This window comes from Choristoneura fumiferana, chromosome 19 (assembly GCF_025370935.1).
Source record: "Choristoneura fumiferana chromosome 19, NRCan_CFum_1, whole genome shotgun sequence".
Classification (NCBI taxonomy): Eukaryota; Metazoa; Arthropoda; class Insecta; order Lepidoptera; family Tortricidae; genus Choristoneura; species Choristoneura fumiferana.
Genome location: NC_133490.1, coordinates 8897542 through 8910663, shown reverse-complemented (window position 1 = coordinate 8910663; position 13122 = coordinate 8897542). Strand labels below are relative to the sequence as shown.

Sequence of the window (13122 nt, the reverse complement as noted above, 5' to 3'; positions counted from 1 at the left end):
CGGTCGACCGCGACTATTAGTGTAGTCGATCGTGGCAAGGCAAAAAATATAAATACTGAATAATTATGCTGTTTCATTTAAGATTTCAAAAAGTCGTCAGTAAACAGTAGATCTTGCTTGGGCCTAATCAAGTTAGCCACCCCTGCCATCTAACAGCTATACTAAGTGGTAAATAATAATATTTTATTTTAGTTATGTACACTTTTTAACTGAAAATTTTATAAAAATTGCTGCCAGTCCTAAGCCTGTATAAAGTATGAGGGAAGTTTTTAGTCGGTATTTAATATGTGCAATGCAGCAGGGCTACTACGAAACTCGAAGTTCGTATCGTACTATCCCTCTCGCTCTCGTATTAAATAGTATGAGTGTAAGAGGGATCGCACGACACGAACTTCGAGTTTCGTAGGAGCCCTGCAGGCCCTATACCACGAAGTGCAAAACTCGAACTTCGTATGTTGCTTATGACATTTAATACGCGAGTGAAAAGGACGGGGCGATACGAACTTCGGTTTGCGAGTCTCGTAGTAGCCCCTCAGGGCAGGCCCTACCTATACCACGAAGTGCAAAACTCGAACTTCGTATGTTGCCGTCCCGCTGACGCTTATGTCATTTAATACGCGAGTGAAAGGAACGGTGCGATACGAACTTCGAGCTAGTAGCCCCCCAGGGCTTCCCAAACTTACACGTAAAATTTTCGCGACGCCTTTGTATAATAAATACTTTTAGCTCTAAATAAGTATGCAGGTGACCCGTGCCCCAAGTTGTGGTTAGTGGTGCCAGATTTATTAATTATTTTGTATTCCGTTTATGTCTATATTATCAAAGACATTATTTAATTAAGTTGTAGCAATCTTAGTAAACGCATTTAAGTTTCTAAACGAAGTTCGGTGACATTTGATTGTCAATGTCAGTGTCAAATCAGCTGTCGACCACCACTGTTATTGTTGATTTTTGTAGTAGTTTATCTTTAATTTGTGATAGTTTCTAGCAGTAAAAAATCCATATTCCAGTAATATTATAGTAGCTCTGTTAACATGAGCTTGATCCAGCAGCAGTCGCGCACACACACCTCATATTTCTTTAGTTTGTATCCGGTATTCGATCTTGCCGGCCAAAGATAGCCTGTATCCTCACGATTTCGCTTGAGTTGATGCCCAAGTTTGTTACTTCAACATTAGAATAGAATAGAAATATTTTATTCGCTCTTCGCACATTAATTATATAAAACACAGAATAAAAATACATTAAAAAAAAAGATATGCGAAATCGCGAAACGGTCCCAGCTCAGCATAGTGTTGGCACACATTAAATTGACATTAAACCGTCATGAGACTAAAGTGTTGTGTTAGTGGTTGTTCCTCTACAAGCGACACGCACAGGCTTTTTTGTTTTCCAAAAAATGAATTTCTAAAAAATACTTGGTTATTCTACCTGGTGCCAGTAACATCTTCGCTTCTGCTGCTCTCGACAGAGCAGTTACGCAGCAAACGCGTATGTGAACGACATTTTGAGAAACGTCAGTTTGATTGGGAAGGCCGACGAATTCGGTACTCCTATCCAAGCTTGTTTAAAGATAATGAAATAGCTTATGGCGAACCACTTCCGGCACCCGGATCAGGTGAGCCATTGTGTCGCATTTACGTAGTTCTCCACCAATTTTTTTTTTCTGAAAATCACGTGTCCCTTTTTCTTTAAGCCAATGTTGCACACAAGTTGCTCATCTTGTTGCTTTTACCAAATTTATTATCAATATCATGTTTTTCTCCCATAGCTGTTAAATAGTTTACTCTTAGATTTAATATTATGAACAGTGGCATCTTCATGAAATTAGAACCTCTAGCAAACATCATACATCATTGTTCTAGATCTCTTCTCTAGTAGAGCTATTACGAGGGTAAATCAATAAGTTTTTAGAATTAGGGTGATAAAGAAACTAAACATTTTTTTATTTCTTCTACATAGTTTCCTTGTCGTTCAATGCACCAAATGGCATGGTTTTTTTTAATTTCCTTTATTCCGTCATCAAAAAAGATTCTCAAAGTTTAGGACCATGGATGTACTGTCATGGGGATAAGCCTTGAGAATTATGGTGCGAGGTTGACCAGCTTGAGGCGCCCTTGGCTATAATTTTGCAAAACTAAGGAGCACACCAAAGGTGCTTTTACTTATGGAAATAAGTAAATTTTTAATTTAGCAGTGCTGTAATTATATCACACCCCCCCTTTATGTCCAGACGGCCGAGATAGGTTTCTGTTAGGTACTTGTATAATTTACTGTATATATTATATAAATGTAATCTGGTGACAGTTAAATAAAAAAAATAAGCTACATCTCAAAAAGTTTTAGCCACTATGTAGTTCTAAGAACTTTTTGATTTACCCTTGTATTATGATGAAACAATATTCTTCAAGACACTACCGAAACACTGATTAGTTTTACACATTACATATTATTATCTATGTCTGTAAATGTTGGTTCCAGGTATTTCTATATATATTATATTTTGTACAATCCAGTGCAAAAATATGTATCTATTCAAACTACTTAAAAACATGTTATCACGGCTTTATTACGTGGGAATAAGGATGTGGGACATATTTTTGCACTCGACTGTACCAAGTCTCTGTAAGGACTGTAAATCTTATCAGCATGTGGATAATGTGCCAAAAATTAATTCAATCAATTAGTCAAACGTCATACTTTTTCCAACATAACGTTCATTTTTCAGAAGTTAACACATCATAACGTAAAAATGTATAGTGAAGTTGTGACGCGCAATCACATCCATTCACAATAATTGTATTCCCCATTAATTATATATTTTTAATCGATAATCTATCACTTTTTTTTTCAGGTTACAACGTTCTACATGAACACAACTACTACAAACTACAAGGCGATAACTGTGACAAGGATGATCTGACAGACGCCGAGCTGGTTATTGGCCGCCCAGGTAATTGCCATAATGTCTATGAATAGCAATAACAAGAGATGATAAGCTCAAACGCAAGTCACACAGGAGACACGTGAGACGGGGCCGCGTCGCAGCAGGGCTACTACGAAACTCGAAGTTCGTGTCGTGCGGTCCCTCTGACACTTATACTATTTAATACGAGAGCGAGAGGGACGGTACGATGCGAACTTCGAGTTTCGTGTTTCGTAGTAGCCCTGCTGTCGCGGCGCCCCTTGCATCAGTTCTCATACTAAGGCTCTCCCCACATCTATCGACGCGGATTATGTCCACGCGAAAAGGCAAGGTTCGGCTCGTATCGGCTCGGCCGACTCGTCGACGTCTTTTTCGCTCTTATTGCGTGGACGTAATAGTAGATTGTTGTGGCTATGGTTCGAGTGGCGTTATGGTTGTTTAGTCTCGCGTTAAACACTAGGTACTTTTAGAAATAGAAATCATTTATTCGTGACAAATGAAAATGAATGCGACGAAAAAAAAAACAATGTTTTGTTCAAAATTACAATATTACTTTTTAAAAACGTACGCTCGACTAATGGACATCTGTTCAAAATTCTAATAGCAAAGAAATAGCAAGAAAAAATTGTTGAGCGGTTTTTCTTTTATTGGTTATGAAGTGAAGCTTGCATATTTAGCCAACAGTTTCAATATTTAAAACTATTTGGATTACGCATAATAAAATAAATTAATTCTTAACATAATTGAATAATATTCATATTCGTAACCATTGATCGTGTTTCACGAAATTAAATCGTGTCATTTTGAAGTTATTTCCACGCCTAAAAATCCTCCATTCACAAACACTGTGTTGGCTGTTTAGGGGTTTGCAACGTAAATTTAAAAAAAAAAACTTTAAATAGAGAATATAAAAGAGCTCCCGATATGCAGAGACTAAAGTAACATTTTAAGAGCATGAGAAGTGAAAAGAGTTTTTTGATCGGTTTAAGCCAATTCCGCGTCGATAGGTTTGAGGAGACCCTTGATGTATAGAAACGAAATCAGACAGAAGAGAAGAGGTGGATAAGCAGAGAGAAGAGGTGGAGAAGCAGAGGGAACGTCACACGTCTCTTCTGTGTTGCGTTTAAGACCCACCTACCTAGTCCTACCTTAAAGGCCGGCAACGCACTTGTGACTCTTCTGGTGTTGCAGGTGTGCATGGGCGACGGTAATCGCTTACCATCAGGCGATCCGCCTGCTCGTTTGCCCCCTATACCATAAAAAAAAAAGAATACCAGAACCTCCACTGGGCCATGGGAAGAAACTCGGCTCTCTTCGCTGGCTCTTCTTTACATAACTATATAGATACATAGATACATTGCAATTATAAATTAGAATGCAATATATCTGTAAAGGCTCTAAAAGTAGCAATTCGGTCAATCTAATTTTTAGTGTAGATTTTATGGGGTACAGTCAGCAGCAGAATGTAGTAGATGAGCGTTTGTGGTTGTGGTGCTCAAAATTATCTAAACACTCTTATTACTTTGGCAGAGTATAGATTCAAAAATACAAACTGAAACATAGATGCACAGAAAAACCAGAAAAAGAGACCGGCGCTGGGAATCGAACCCAGGTCCTCAGCATTCCGTGCTGCGTGCTATACCTCTACACTACCACTGGAAAGTAGTACAGACACAAATTTCTCCTATCTTAGCTTGTTTGTTTTCATATTTAGTCACTTAAGCAGCGACACTAGCGACATCTATGTTGTAGCCCTCATCGAGAAACTTTCAACACTCCATTGGAAGTAACCGCTTAACCGGACAAGAGATGGCGCTATTAAGCAATCAAATTAAGATAGATCATTTTGCATAAACCACTCATCCAATTCTACGAATCCACTAAAAGTTACGAGTTGTGACAGTTTTAAGGCAATTCCTTCATGGCTCATCTCAGAAGCATGTTATATTATATTGCGAACATTTTTCTGAGAAAGTGTATCACTGATGTCTCCTGAGTTACAGGACAGAATAACATACCTACACGCAAAAGTGAATTGATCCAATGAGGGCTATCGTTTTTTGTCTCACTAGATGGCGCACTGCTGCGTGAGTTTTTTAAGTATGGCTTTCAAAGTCTGTTATTACGGGCATGAAAACAAAGTTTAGATTAAAATCACATTTAATACACCTTAAAACCGTACCATAAAAATATCGAGCATGCCACAGTGTTGCATAGTCCCCGTTTTGTTCGGAAAAAAGGGAGGACAAAGGTTTCCGAAAGAGAAAACTGTCTCAAAACACAGACATTAATTACCCCGGAACGCATATTTGCCATAATTAATTTCAGGTATTACAAAATATTCACAAAATTATTCTAATTATAAATAAACCCGCGTTGCTCACCCAAAAACTATGAGATTTGACATTTCGGAGACCTCACGCTACACTAGCGCCTCTAGCGGCGAATTCATACGCGATAGCCCTCATTACAATATAAATTTCATTATGGATTTTCAGGTGAAGATTTCCATGAACATCCATCATGCTCACAGCAGAAAACTGTCGCAGCTACAGAAAAAGGTATAGTTACATTATATGATTTGTAATCATTAGTAATTCTAAAATAGTAACATTAATTTTAAAAATGTGTATTTATTTCAGACGCAGCCTTTAAACAGCGTGCCAGCCTATTTGGAGTAGCAGGTTAGTGATAAATAAAATTATAACTGGACCACTATTTTGTGCGGTTGACATTTAATTTTTAGACAGGGTGACCATCGATACAGATTGTACAAGTTAATGGAAGGTCATTTATATCATTTTAAAGATTTTCGACAAACGTATGTTTTTTTTTTCTTTTTCTTTTCAAAAATATAATCACACTAAACACCAACAAGGTAGGTAAACACCTTGCGTCTCGGTTAAACCAGCTGTTGTTTTAGCGGTAAATTAGTGTAGTTCAGTGATACGGGGAATCAAACATCCTGTGACTCAGAAGACAACAGTGATACTGTTAGGTAAGTACTAAGAAAAATGTTTGTTTGTACTGATACACACTACTAGCAAATGTCACAACTCTTTAACTTTTAGAGAATCTTTACGCCATAAAATTTTACTTATAATGAGTTACCCAGGAGACATTGCCATCGAAGCACTTAGAAATTTATTTATTGACCTATGAAGGTTCGCAGGGCAACGCTTGAATCAATTAATGGTACAATAATGGTAATCGTCTTCTTCTCTTTTAAAATATGGCTTTTCTGTCCTAATTAATAGGACAATTTCGCCAGTGTCAAAGTATACTCTCTTTGAGAGGGACGTTGTACGGTGGTTGTAGTTTTTGCAACTTGATAGTAAAATTCCAGAAACCACGTGGACACAACTTGCGCATTAAAAAATTGTCAGACACGAGAGAAATATAGAATTTTGTGATCACTGTTCACTGTTAAGGTAAATCGCCGCATAAAACACTATCAAAATTATATTTCAACTAGCCAAATAAACAGAAATAGCAAAATTAGATATTGTCTACATCCGCCATGTTCGAATGCTACAAATCGAATCTAATGGTAATCGATAAAATCACCATCTCAGGGTCTTCTGACAGGTGCAATGTTGTTGGATGGCGTTAGTACCATGAAGTCCGTCCGTTTGACGTTAGTCTTGCTTGAGATTTGGCTCATTTAGTCATTCCAAACTTGACAGCAATATCAAACGGACCTCACGACGACTGGCCACAAAAACCATCATTGCGATATCGAGTACGAGTAGGTACCTTTTTCAACTAATTACACCAATTATAGTCGAAGATTACAATTAGGTGTTTTTCACTAACAAATAGAAACGCTCCGCTCAGCTGTTTCCACCAGAGATGTGCTGTGCGAGGTAAATGAAGCTTTTCTATTGGTTGATGAAAAAAACATTGATCGCACATTACTGGTGGAAACGCAGCTTATTTGCCGAGCCGGAATAAACAGCAATAATGTACGCCCTGATAAGTCAAGCCTTCATGGCAATTACATGAGCTTTAGAATTATCAGCTCGTACATTAACCACACCCCAGTCGACTGCCAAGGAAGTGACGTCAATATTTACAAACATATGGTAGCATTAGGGTTGTAGGGCAGGTTGATTGAACTGCGATTTTTTTTGTGATGTGATTGTTTATTTAAGTCCCATGCACGATGACGCCGAAAACAAGTGAGTTTTGGCAGCTTTTTTGAAATTTAAGAGATTTTTTGAGTTGAATAAAGCATAAACTACTTACTATTTATTTCGCATCCACTTTCACGCCTCCGTTAACCTCCGCATCCGTGGAGGCGTATCTCGTCGCCCCCGCATTCGCTAAGACGGCCTCCGTTACAACCCTGGTTAGCATAGCATTGTACAGTTGCATATATGTCGCTGTCCATGAAGGCCAATTTTGCCAGTGTCTAGTGGGTATCGCCGTTGTACGGTAAAAAATTCAAGAAAAAATATTGGAGGTAATCGTGGCATTGGTGGCTATGGAATTGTCTTTGTCGAACATTTTCTAGGTGCTACCAGATAGAAAACCTGCGACGAGAATTTAACAATGTAGTTTTAACAAATTACGTATAAAAAGACAACCTTCATATATTAATCTAAACAGCTCCATTTGGGAAAACACCCTTTTTCTTAATTTCTTCATCCCCTAATTTTCGCCTTACTCTTCACCCGCTCTCTTTTTGTGTCCATGCTTAGATTAAGATGCTGTTTTGCAATACTGAGGTCAACTGACCGTCAATTTGCAATACAATGTCAACTGTAAAAAATATTTTCTAAAGGTTGACATTGTATTGCAGAATTAATCAGGGTTAACACACTATTGCATAACAGCATCCTGTTGTAAGACCATACCTCGTCATCACTATTTCAGGACATGTCACAGTCATTTCTAGGTCCACGTCAGAACGAACTATTTTAATACATTTTATAGCAATAACAAACACCAAAGTATGCTAAATTTAGTTTATTTCAGCCTTTTAATGCAACTTCCATATATTATTATATCTTCTAATTGCACTGTCACTGAAACAAATATATATTTTTTACAACGCTTCTAAAAAAAGTTCATAAAGTTGACATTGAAGGTGAAGAAACATGTAAAATATATTGTGCTAGGAATGCGGTTATCGCTATCCCGCGGGAACGATGCAATTTTCCGGGATAAAAACTATCCTGTCCTTCCCCGAGACTCATACCAAATTTCATCTAAATCGGTTCAGCGGTTTAGACGTGATAAGGTAACAAACAAACAAACAGACTTACTTAATTAGTGGGATAGTGGGAAAGGAAATGGGATTAACTCATTCGATTTCGGTGTCACACAGTAGAACCATGATAATACTAGGCAGCTGACATGCGCTCACGCTGTAATTGTTTGTTTAAACTCTGAACAAAAAGGAAATACTAAAATATTACAAAAAAAGTCCTAAGTACAAAGGCGGAATTATCCCTGAAGGGATCTCTGCCAGTCAACCTTTGAGTGGTAGAGAAGAGCAATCATAAAAATAAGGATTGAATGCTTGTATAATTTTGCCCGAGACAGAGTATACTAACGCATTAGTTAAACATTACCATCGCCGATGTTAGCTCTCATGCATGTTATAACTGGGGTTATTCTCAATTGTTCGGACCTCTCTGCGAAATACTGCGATTTTTTTCCGAGTTGTTCGTACTGCGGATAGATGGAAAAAGAACCTGTTCTGCACTGTCTACAGTACGAGTAGTTCACACCTGCGGCAATAAGTACTGACTACTCGGAATAGCCCGTTTATGGGGTAAAATAAAATACCGTTGTCCGCAATACCGCATTGTGTCACTGTTTATAAATAATCGTACTCGTTCATGATCAAAGAAATGTGTTACTTTTGTCTCAATGTAAATGTTCGCTTCGAGGTGGTCATCTCATCACTAACAATAATATTATGTTAATATTGAAATGTGTTTTTTAATTTCCCTGTATGCACTAGGAGGAAACTTGTGGTTGGTCACCAAAAGGAAACTTAAATTGGCCGAGCCAGGGCATAATTACAGTTTGGGGAACGCTAGTATATATTTTAAAAAAAACATACCTCGTGATTGCAGCATCGTCGTCAATAATTGTTTCCACTGATCACCAGGGGGCAGCAGAATTTTATAACGTCTCTTTGTTTGGCGATTAGTCTTAGCTATGCTTCGTGTTATTATTATGTTTCTGGGCATTCTTGTTTTTGTTTGGCTGCGTGTTTCTGTACCTTCACTTAGTGCTCCTGTCTCTGTAGTATGTGTACCAATTTCTTTGTTTTGTGTTCTTATTTGTTCATTATGTGTTTCGTCATCGTCATTTATATGAGATGTATGTGTAAAGATGTTAAGAGGTGATTCATCATCATCACTGCTCATATTAACTAATTTTTGTTGTTCGGTGTACTGCGGTTCGGATTTGGTAGTATCAAGAATGTCGTCCAATCTATCTGCTAACATATCTGTGTCGTTTTCTTTTGTTATTTGTGTTATATCTGTGTACATATCTGAATTTGGTTTGGATTTGGTAGTATCAAGAATGTCGTCCAATCTATCTGCTAACATTTCGATGTCGTTTTCTTTTGTTATTTGTATTATATCTGTGTACATATCTGAATCATTTTGTTCAAAATCCTGTTCCGTTTGCTCGTGTACTCTTGTTAGTTTATCGATATCTATTATTTTTATAGGTTCAGAATAGTTAAATAGGTCATTTTCTGTCTCTGTGACTTGACTGCTGCATGATGAGTCGGCGCGAGGTGTTAAGTTTTGTGTGCTGCTTAAAGAATCTAGACTAGCCCCTCGTCTGTTTTGAAGTAGATGGCCATCTTCATTTGGTTCAACTTTGTTCTGAAAATACGAAAAAGTGGACGTTATCATTTTTTTCGTAAAACTAGCTACACGCAACGGCTACTGGTTATCCACGGTGTTCTGTGTCTGTGTGTATATACAGAAGAAGTGTTTTAAGTACACACGGTCTCGTTCTTTGATTAGTAGGTAATGTAATTAAGATATAGAAGATAATATTAAATGTAAGGTAGCTTTATATAACTTTATAAGTAGATACAAATCAATTGTAAGGATAACTGCCGAATGTACTACGTGAAGTGTGAAGTAAAAATGTTTCAAGGAAATAAAGATCTTTTATTCTAATTCTAACGCTCGGTCTGTAGAACTATGTTTGTCAAAAAACGTCATACGAAACTACGAGACGAGTGGGGAGATACTACGAAATATCAACAAAGTAGTGTTCACCTCAAGTGTGTCATCATCGTCATGTTGGCTGATGTTCCACGCTTCGAGCGGATCGCCCTCCGTGTCTGAAGCGCCCTCGGGTACCTCTGCGTCCTCGTCTATTAATTCTTCTTTAATACTGCGAAAAAAGTAATAGGTTATACTTTATGTTCCAGTTAATGGCAAGACCAAAGTCAGTGCCGGCGTGGGGGGGGGGGGATATTTCTATTTCTATATCTAACAAACACGACCTGTCATTTTATCGCTTGTCGTATCTAAAAGAGCCCCAAAGGCATGATGCCCGGCGCGACTAGATGGCTAAGGCCGGCCCTGCACACTAGACGCTAGACTCGCACCAACATACTTTTGAGGATGCAGGGTGCAGAGGCTTAGCAAAAAAAAACATGATGTAGTTTTATTATGTTACCTTGTAGTTAACTCTGTCAGCAACAAATTTTCACACAACAGTTGTTGTCTCACGGCCGTCAATATCGCTTGTACTTCTTTCTGTAAACATAAATTGAATATTGTGTAGGGTGGATTGTACGATGTGCCATGCACAGCACTGACCATATATATAATGTATCATCAGCCAAATATGTGTTCTACCACCCTAAAGTTGATAATCGTTTCAATCAATCAATCGTTTGCATGTTATAAAACAATAATGCCAAAAGACGTGTCTGTCAACTTGAAAGTTCGACTTTAGCGACATATTCATTTGATAGGAACTTGTTTAAAAATTGATAGACCACATATTTGGCTGATTGTACCACCATGAAAGGTAGTAGAGTGTTTTTTTTTTGTTATTTGCCGGATTTTAGCTCGGTAAATGTTATTCTTGTTCTTTAATATTCGTCAGTGAACCCTCTTCTGGCGCTAAAATTAGTTTAAAACCTTTTATTATTCAACGCTTAGGCCGTCTTGCAGGAAAAAATAAATCGAGATTTAGTAGTTAATCCAGGCTTAAGCTTGACAGTTTCATACAATTTGACACTACTCAACTGAGCTTAACGCTAACTCGAGATTTACGTGTTTCCAGCAAGTAGCCGTTAGACATAAAACTTTTTTAACCAATAGTGAAAAATGATATATATGTACTTCAATTAGTTCGGCCGATTTTTCAAAGATATAAATGGGTCAATCAACTTTTTCTTGTTTATTTTTCTGTCCCGTTGTCCAAGAGACAACAGTGACAGTTTCTGGAGAGTGAGAAAATTTTCGAGGAGATAGTCCATAAAATAATATAGAGCAGAAGAAACTTCACGGTTTTAAAGAGTTGCCCAGGGGACGTAAACATGGCAACGAGTTACAAGAAAAAGTTGATCGACCCAAATATTTTTTGAGAAATCGATACTATTCTACTTGCTGTATAATATAACCCAGGCCCTATACTACGAAGTGCAAAATTCGAACTTCTTATCTTGCCGTCCCGCTGACGCTAATATTATTTAATACTAGAGTGAGAGGGACGGTAAGACACGAACTTCGATTTTCGAATTCCGTAGTAGCCCCCCCAGCTCGCTGGTTTCTGCGTGGGTGAGGAGCAGAAGTCGCCTCTTGGTCGTCGGACGAGGGACCAGAGCAACAGTGCAGTTTATTATTCGCACGATTTTGACTTTTCAGTACTTAGTATATTTCCATTTAAAATAAAGTTATTTTTTATTAGATATAGTTAATGCGGCGCACAGGTCCCAATCCGCCCACTGCACACGCGTGTAACGGAACCTGGCAACATAACAGTTCCACACACTCACATAGGGCCTCTGTCCGGGCACGCGCAGCACGTAATGCGTGTCGTGCGTGGCGTGTGCTTCACACGCGGCGCACAGGTCCCAGTCCACGCACTGCACGCACGTGTAGCGGAACCTGCCAACATAACACCTCCACATACACATCACATCACATTCAAACAAAAACACAACAGCACACTCAAAATGTTATTCTGTCCCGTAACTCAGGAGACATCAATCATACACTTTGTTAGAAAAGTATTTGCAATGTATACCATTAGCATGCTTAGGAGATAAGCCATGAAGGAATTGCCTTAAAACTGTCACAATACAACTCCTAACTTTTTATGGATTTGTACCCCATGAAATCATACTTTTAATAAGTAACTCAGGAGACGTTACTATGGCAACCAGCTACACTAAAAAGTTTATTGACTCAAGTATTGATATTACAATGTTACAAAAATAATGTTTAAAAAAAGGTATCCAAAGTACTAAGCTGATATTGTGGTGTTCTAAGGGGGAGGCCCTTCTTTAACTGTGGACGTGTTCCGGCTGATGTTGATAAGGTCTAGAATCGGCTAACTAATTTCGAATGCAGTCTTACCCTGTAATTTTTTCTCCACATCTATTGCACTTGTAATCTAAAGTTTCGCCACCTAGAAATACAAAAATACCCAAATCAATTTAACTTGGATTTAAAATCAATACAACAAGTATTTTTAAATATATTTTCTCACCTGTTTGATCATTTTTGGAGGACTGTTCAACTTCATCTTTATACATGGAAATATCTCCGAAATCTAGAGTCAGGTCTGGACCCGCCATGGTGAAATCTGACACTATCATTGTGTCATCTGGAAAAAGAGGTCCGTAATGCTTATATATAATGCATAACCTGTAATGAATCCTTCCAAAACCTTGTACTGAAAATCGGTGCTTTAATATATATTAAATCACATCACAAGCTTTTGCAACAACAGTTCGTTTATCGTTATTCCGCGGGAACTATGCCATTTTCCGGGATAAACTGAAGAAGTGGTTTAAGCATGAAATGTTAAAAGACAGACAGACAGAGTTACTGTCGCGTTTATAATATTAGTAGGATAATTTAATACCATACTATGTTTTCAGCTTTCTCCCACGAAAAAGGCTCGTGTTAATTCTTCAGATTCTGAAAGAAAAAAACAATTTCTTACATTAATACCGACATGATATGATA

At 37.9% G+C, this 13122-nt stretch overlaps 2 protein-coding genes across 3 annotated transcripts in view; one reads left to right on the top strand and one right to left on the bottom strand.

Moving 5' to 3' along the window:
* Positions 1-928: 928 nt before the first annotated feature.
* Positions 929-13122, top strand: part of LOC141438559 (uncharacterized) — a 100498-nt gene continuing 88304 nt past the window's right edge. For both annotated transcript variants that reach the window (XM_074102419.1, XM_074102416.1), the window contains exons 1-4: positions 929-1618; positions 2855-2953; positions 5425-5487; positions 5569-5610. In XM_074102419.1, the coding sequence (XP_073958520.1) occupies positions 1327-1618; positions 2855-2953; positions 5425-5487; positions 5569-5610 (496 nt within the window). In that variant the 5' untranslated portion in view covers positions 929-1326. The remainder of the gene's footprint in view (positions 1619-2854; positions 2954-5424; positions 5488-5568; positions 5611-13122) is intronic.
* Positions 7883-13122, bottom strand: part of LOC141438562 (uncharacterized) — a gene marked incomplete in the record, with an annotated part of 37704 nt that continues 32464 nt past the window's right edge. Inside the window, 2 exon segments of the mRNA XM_074102434.1 lie at positions 7883-8605; positions 9003-9530. Coding sequence (XP_073958535.1) covers positions 8517-8605; positions 9003-9530 — 617 coding nt within the window.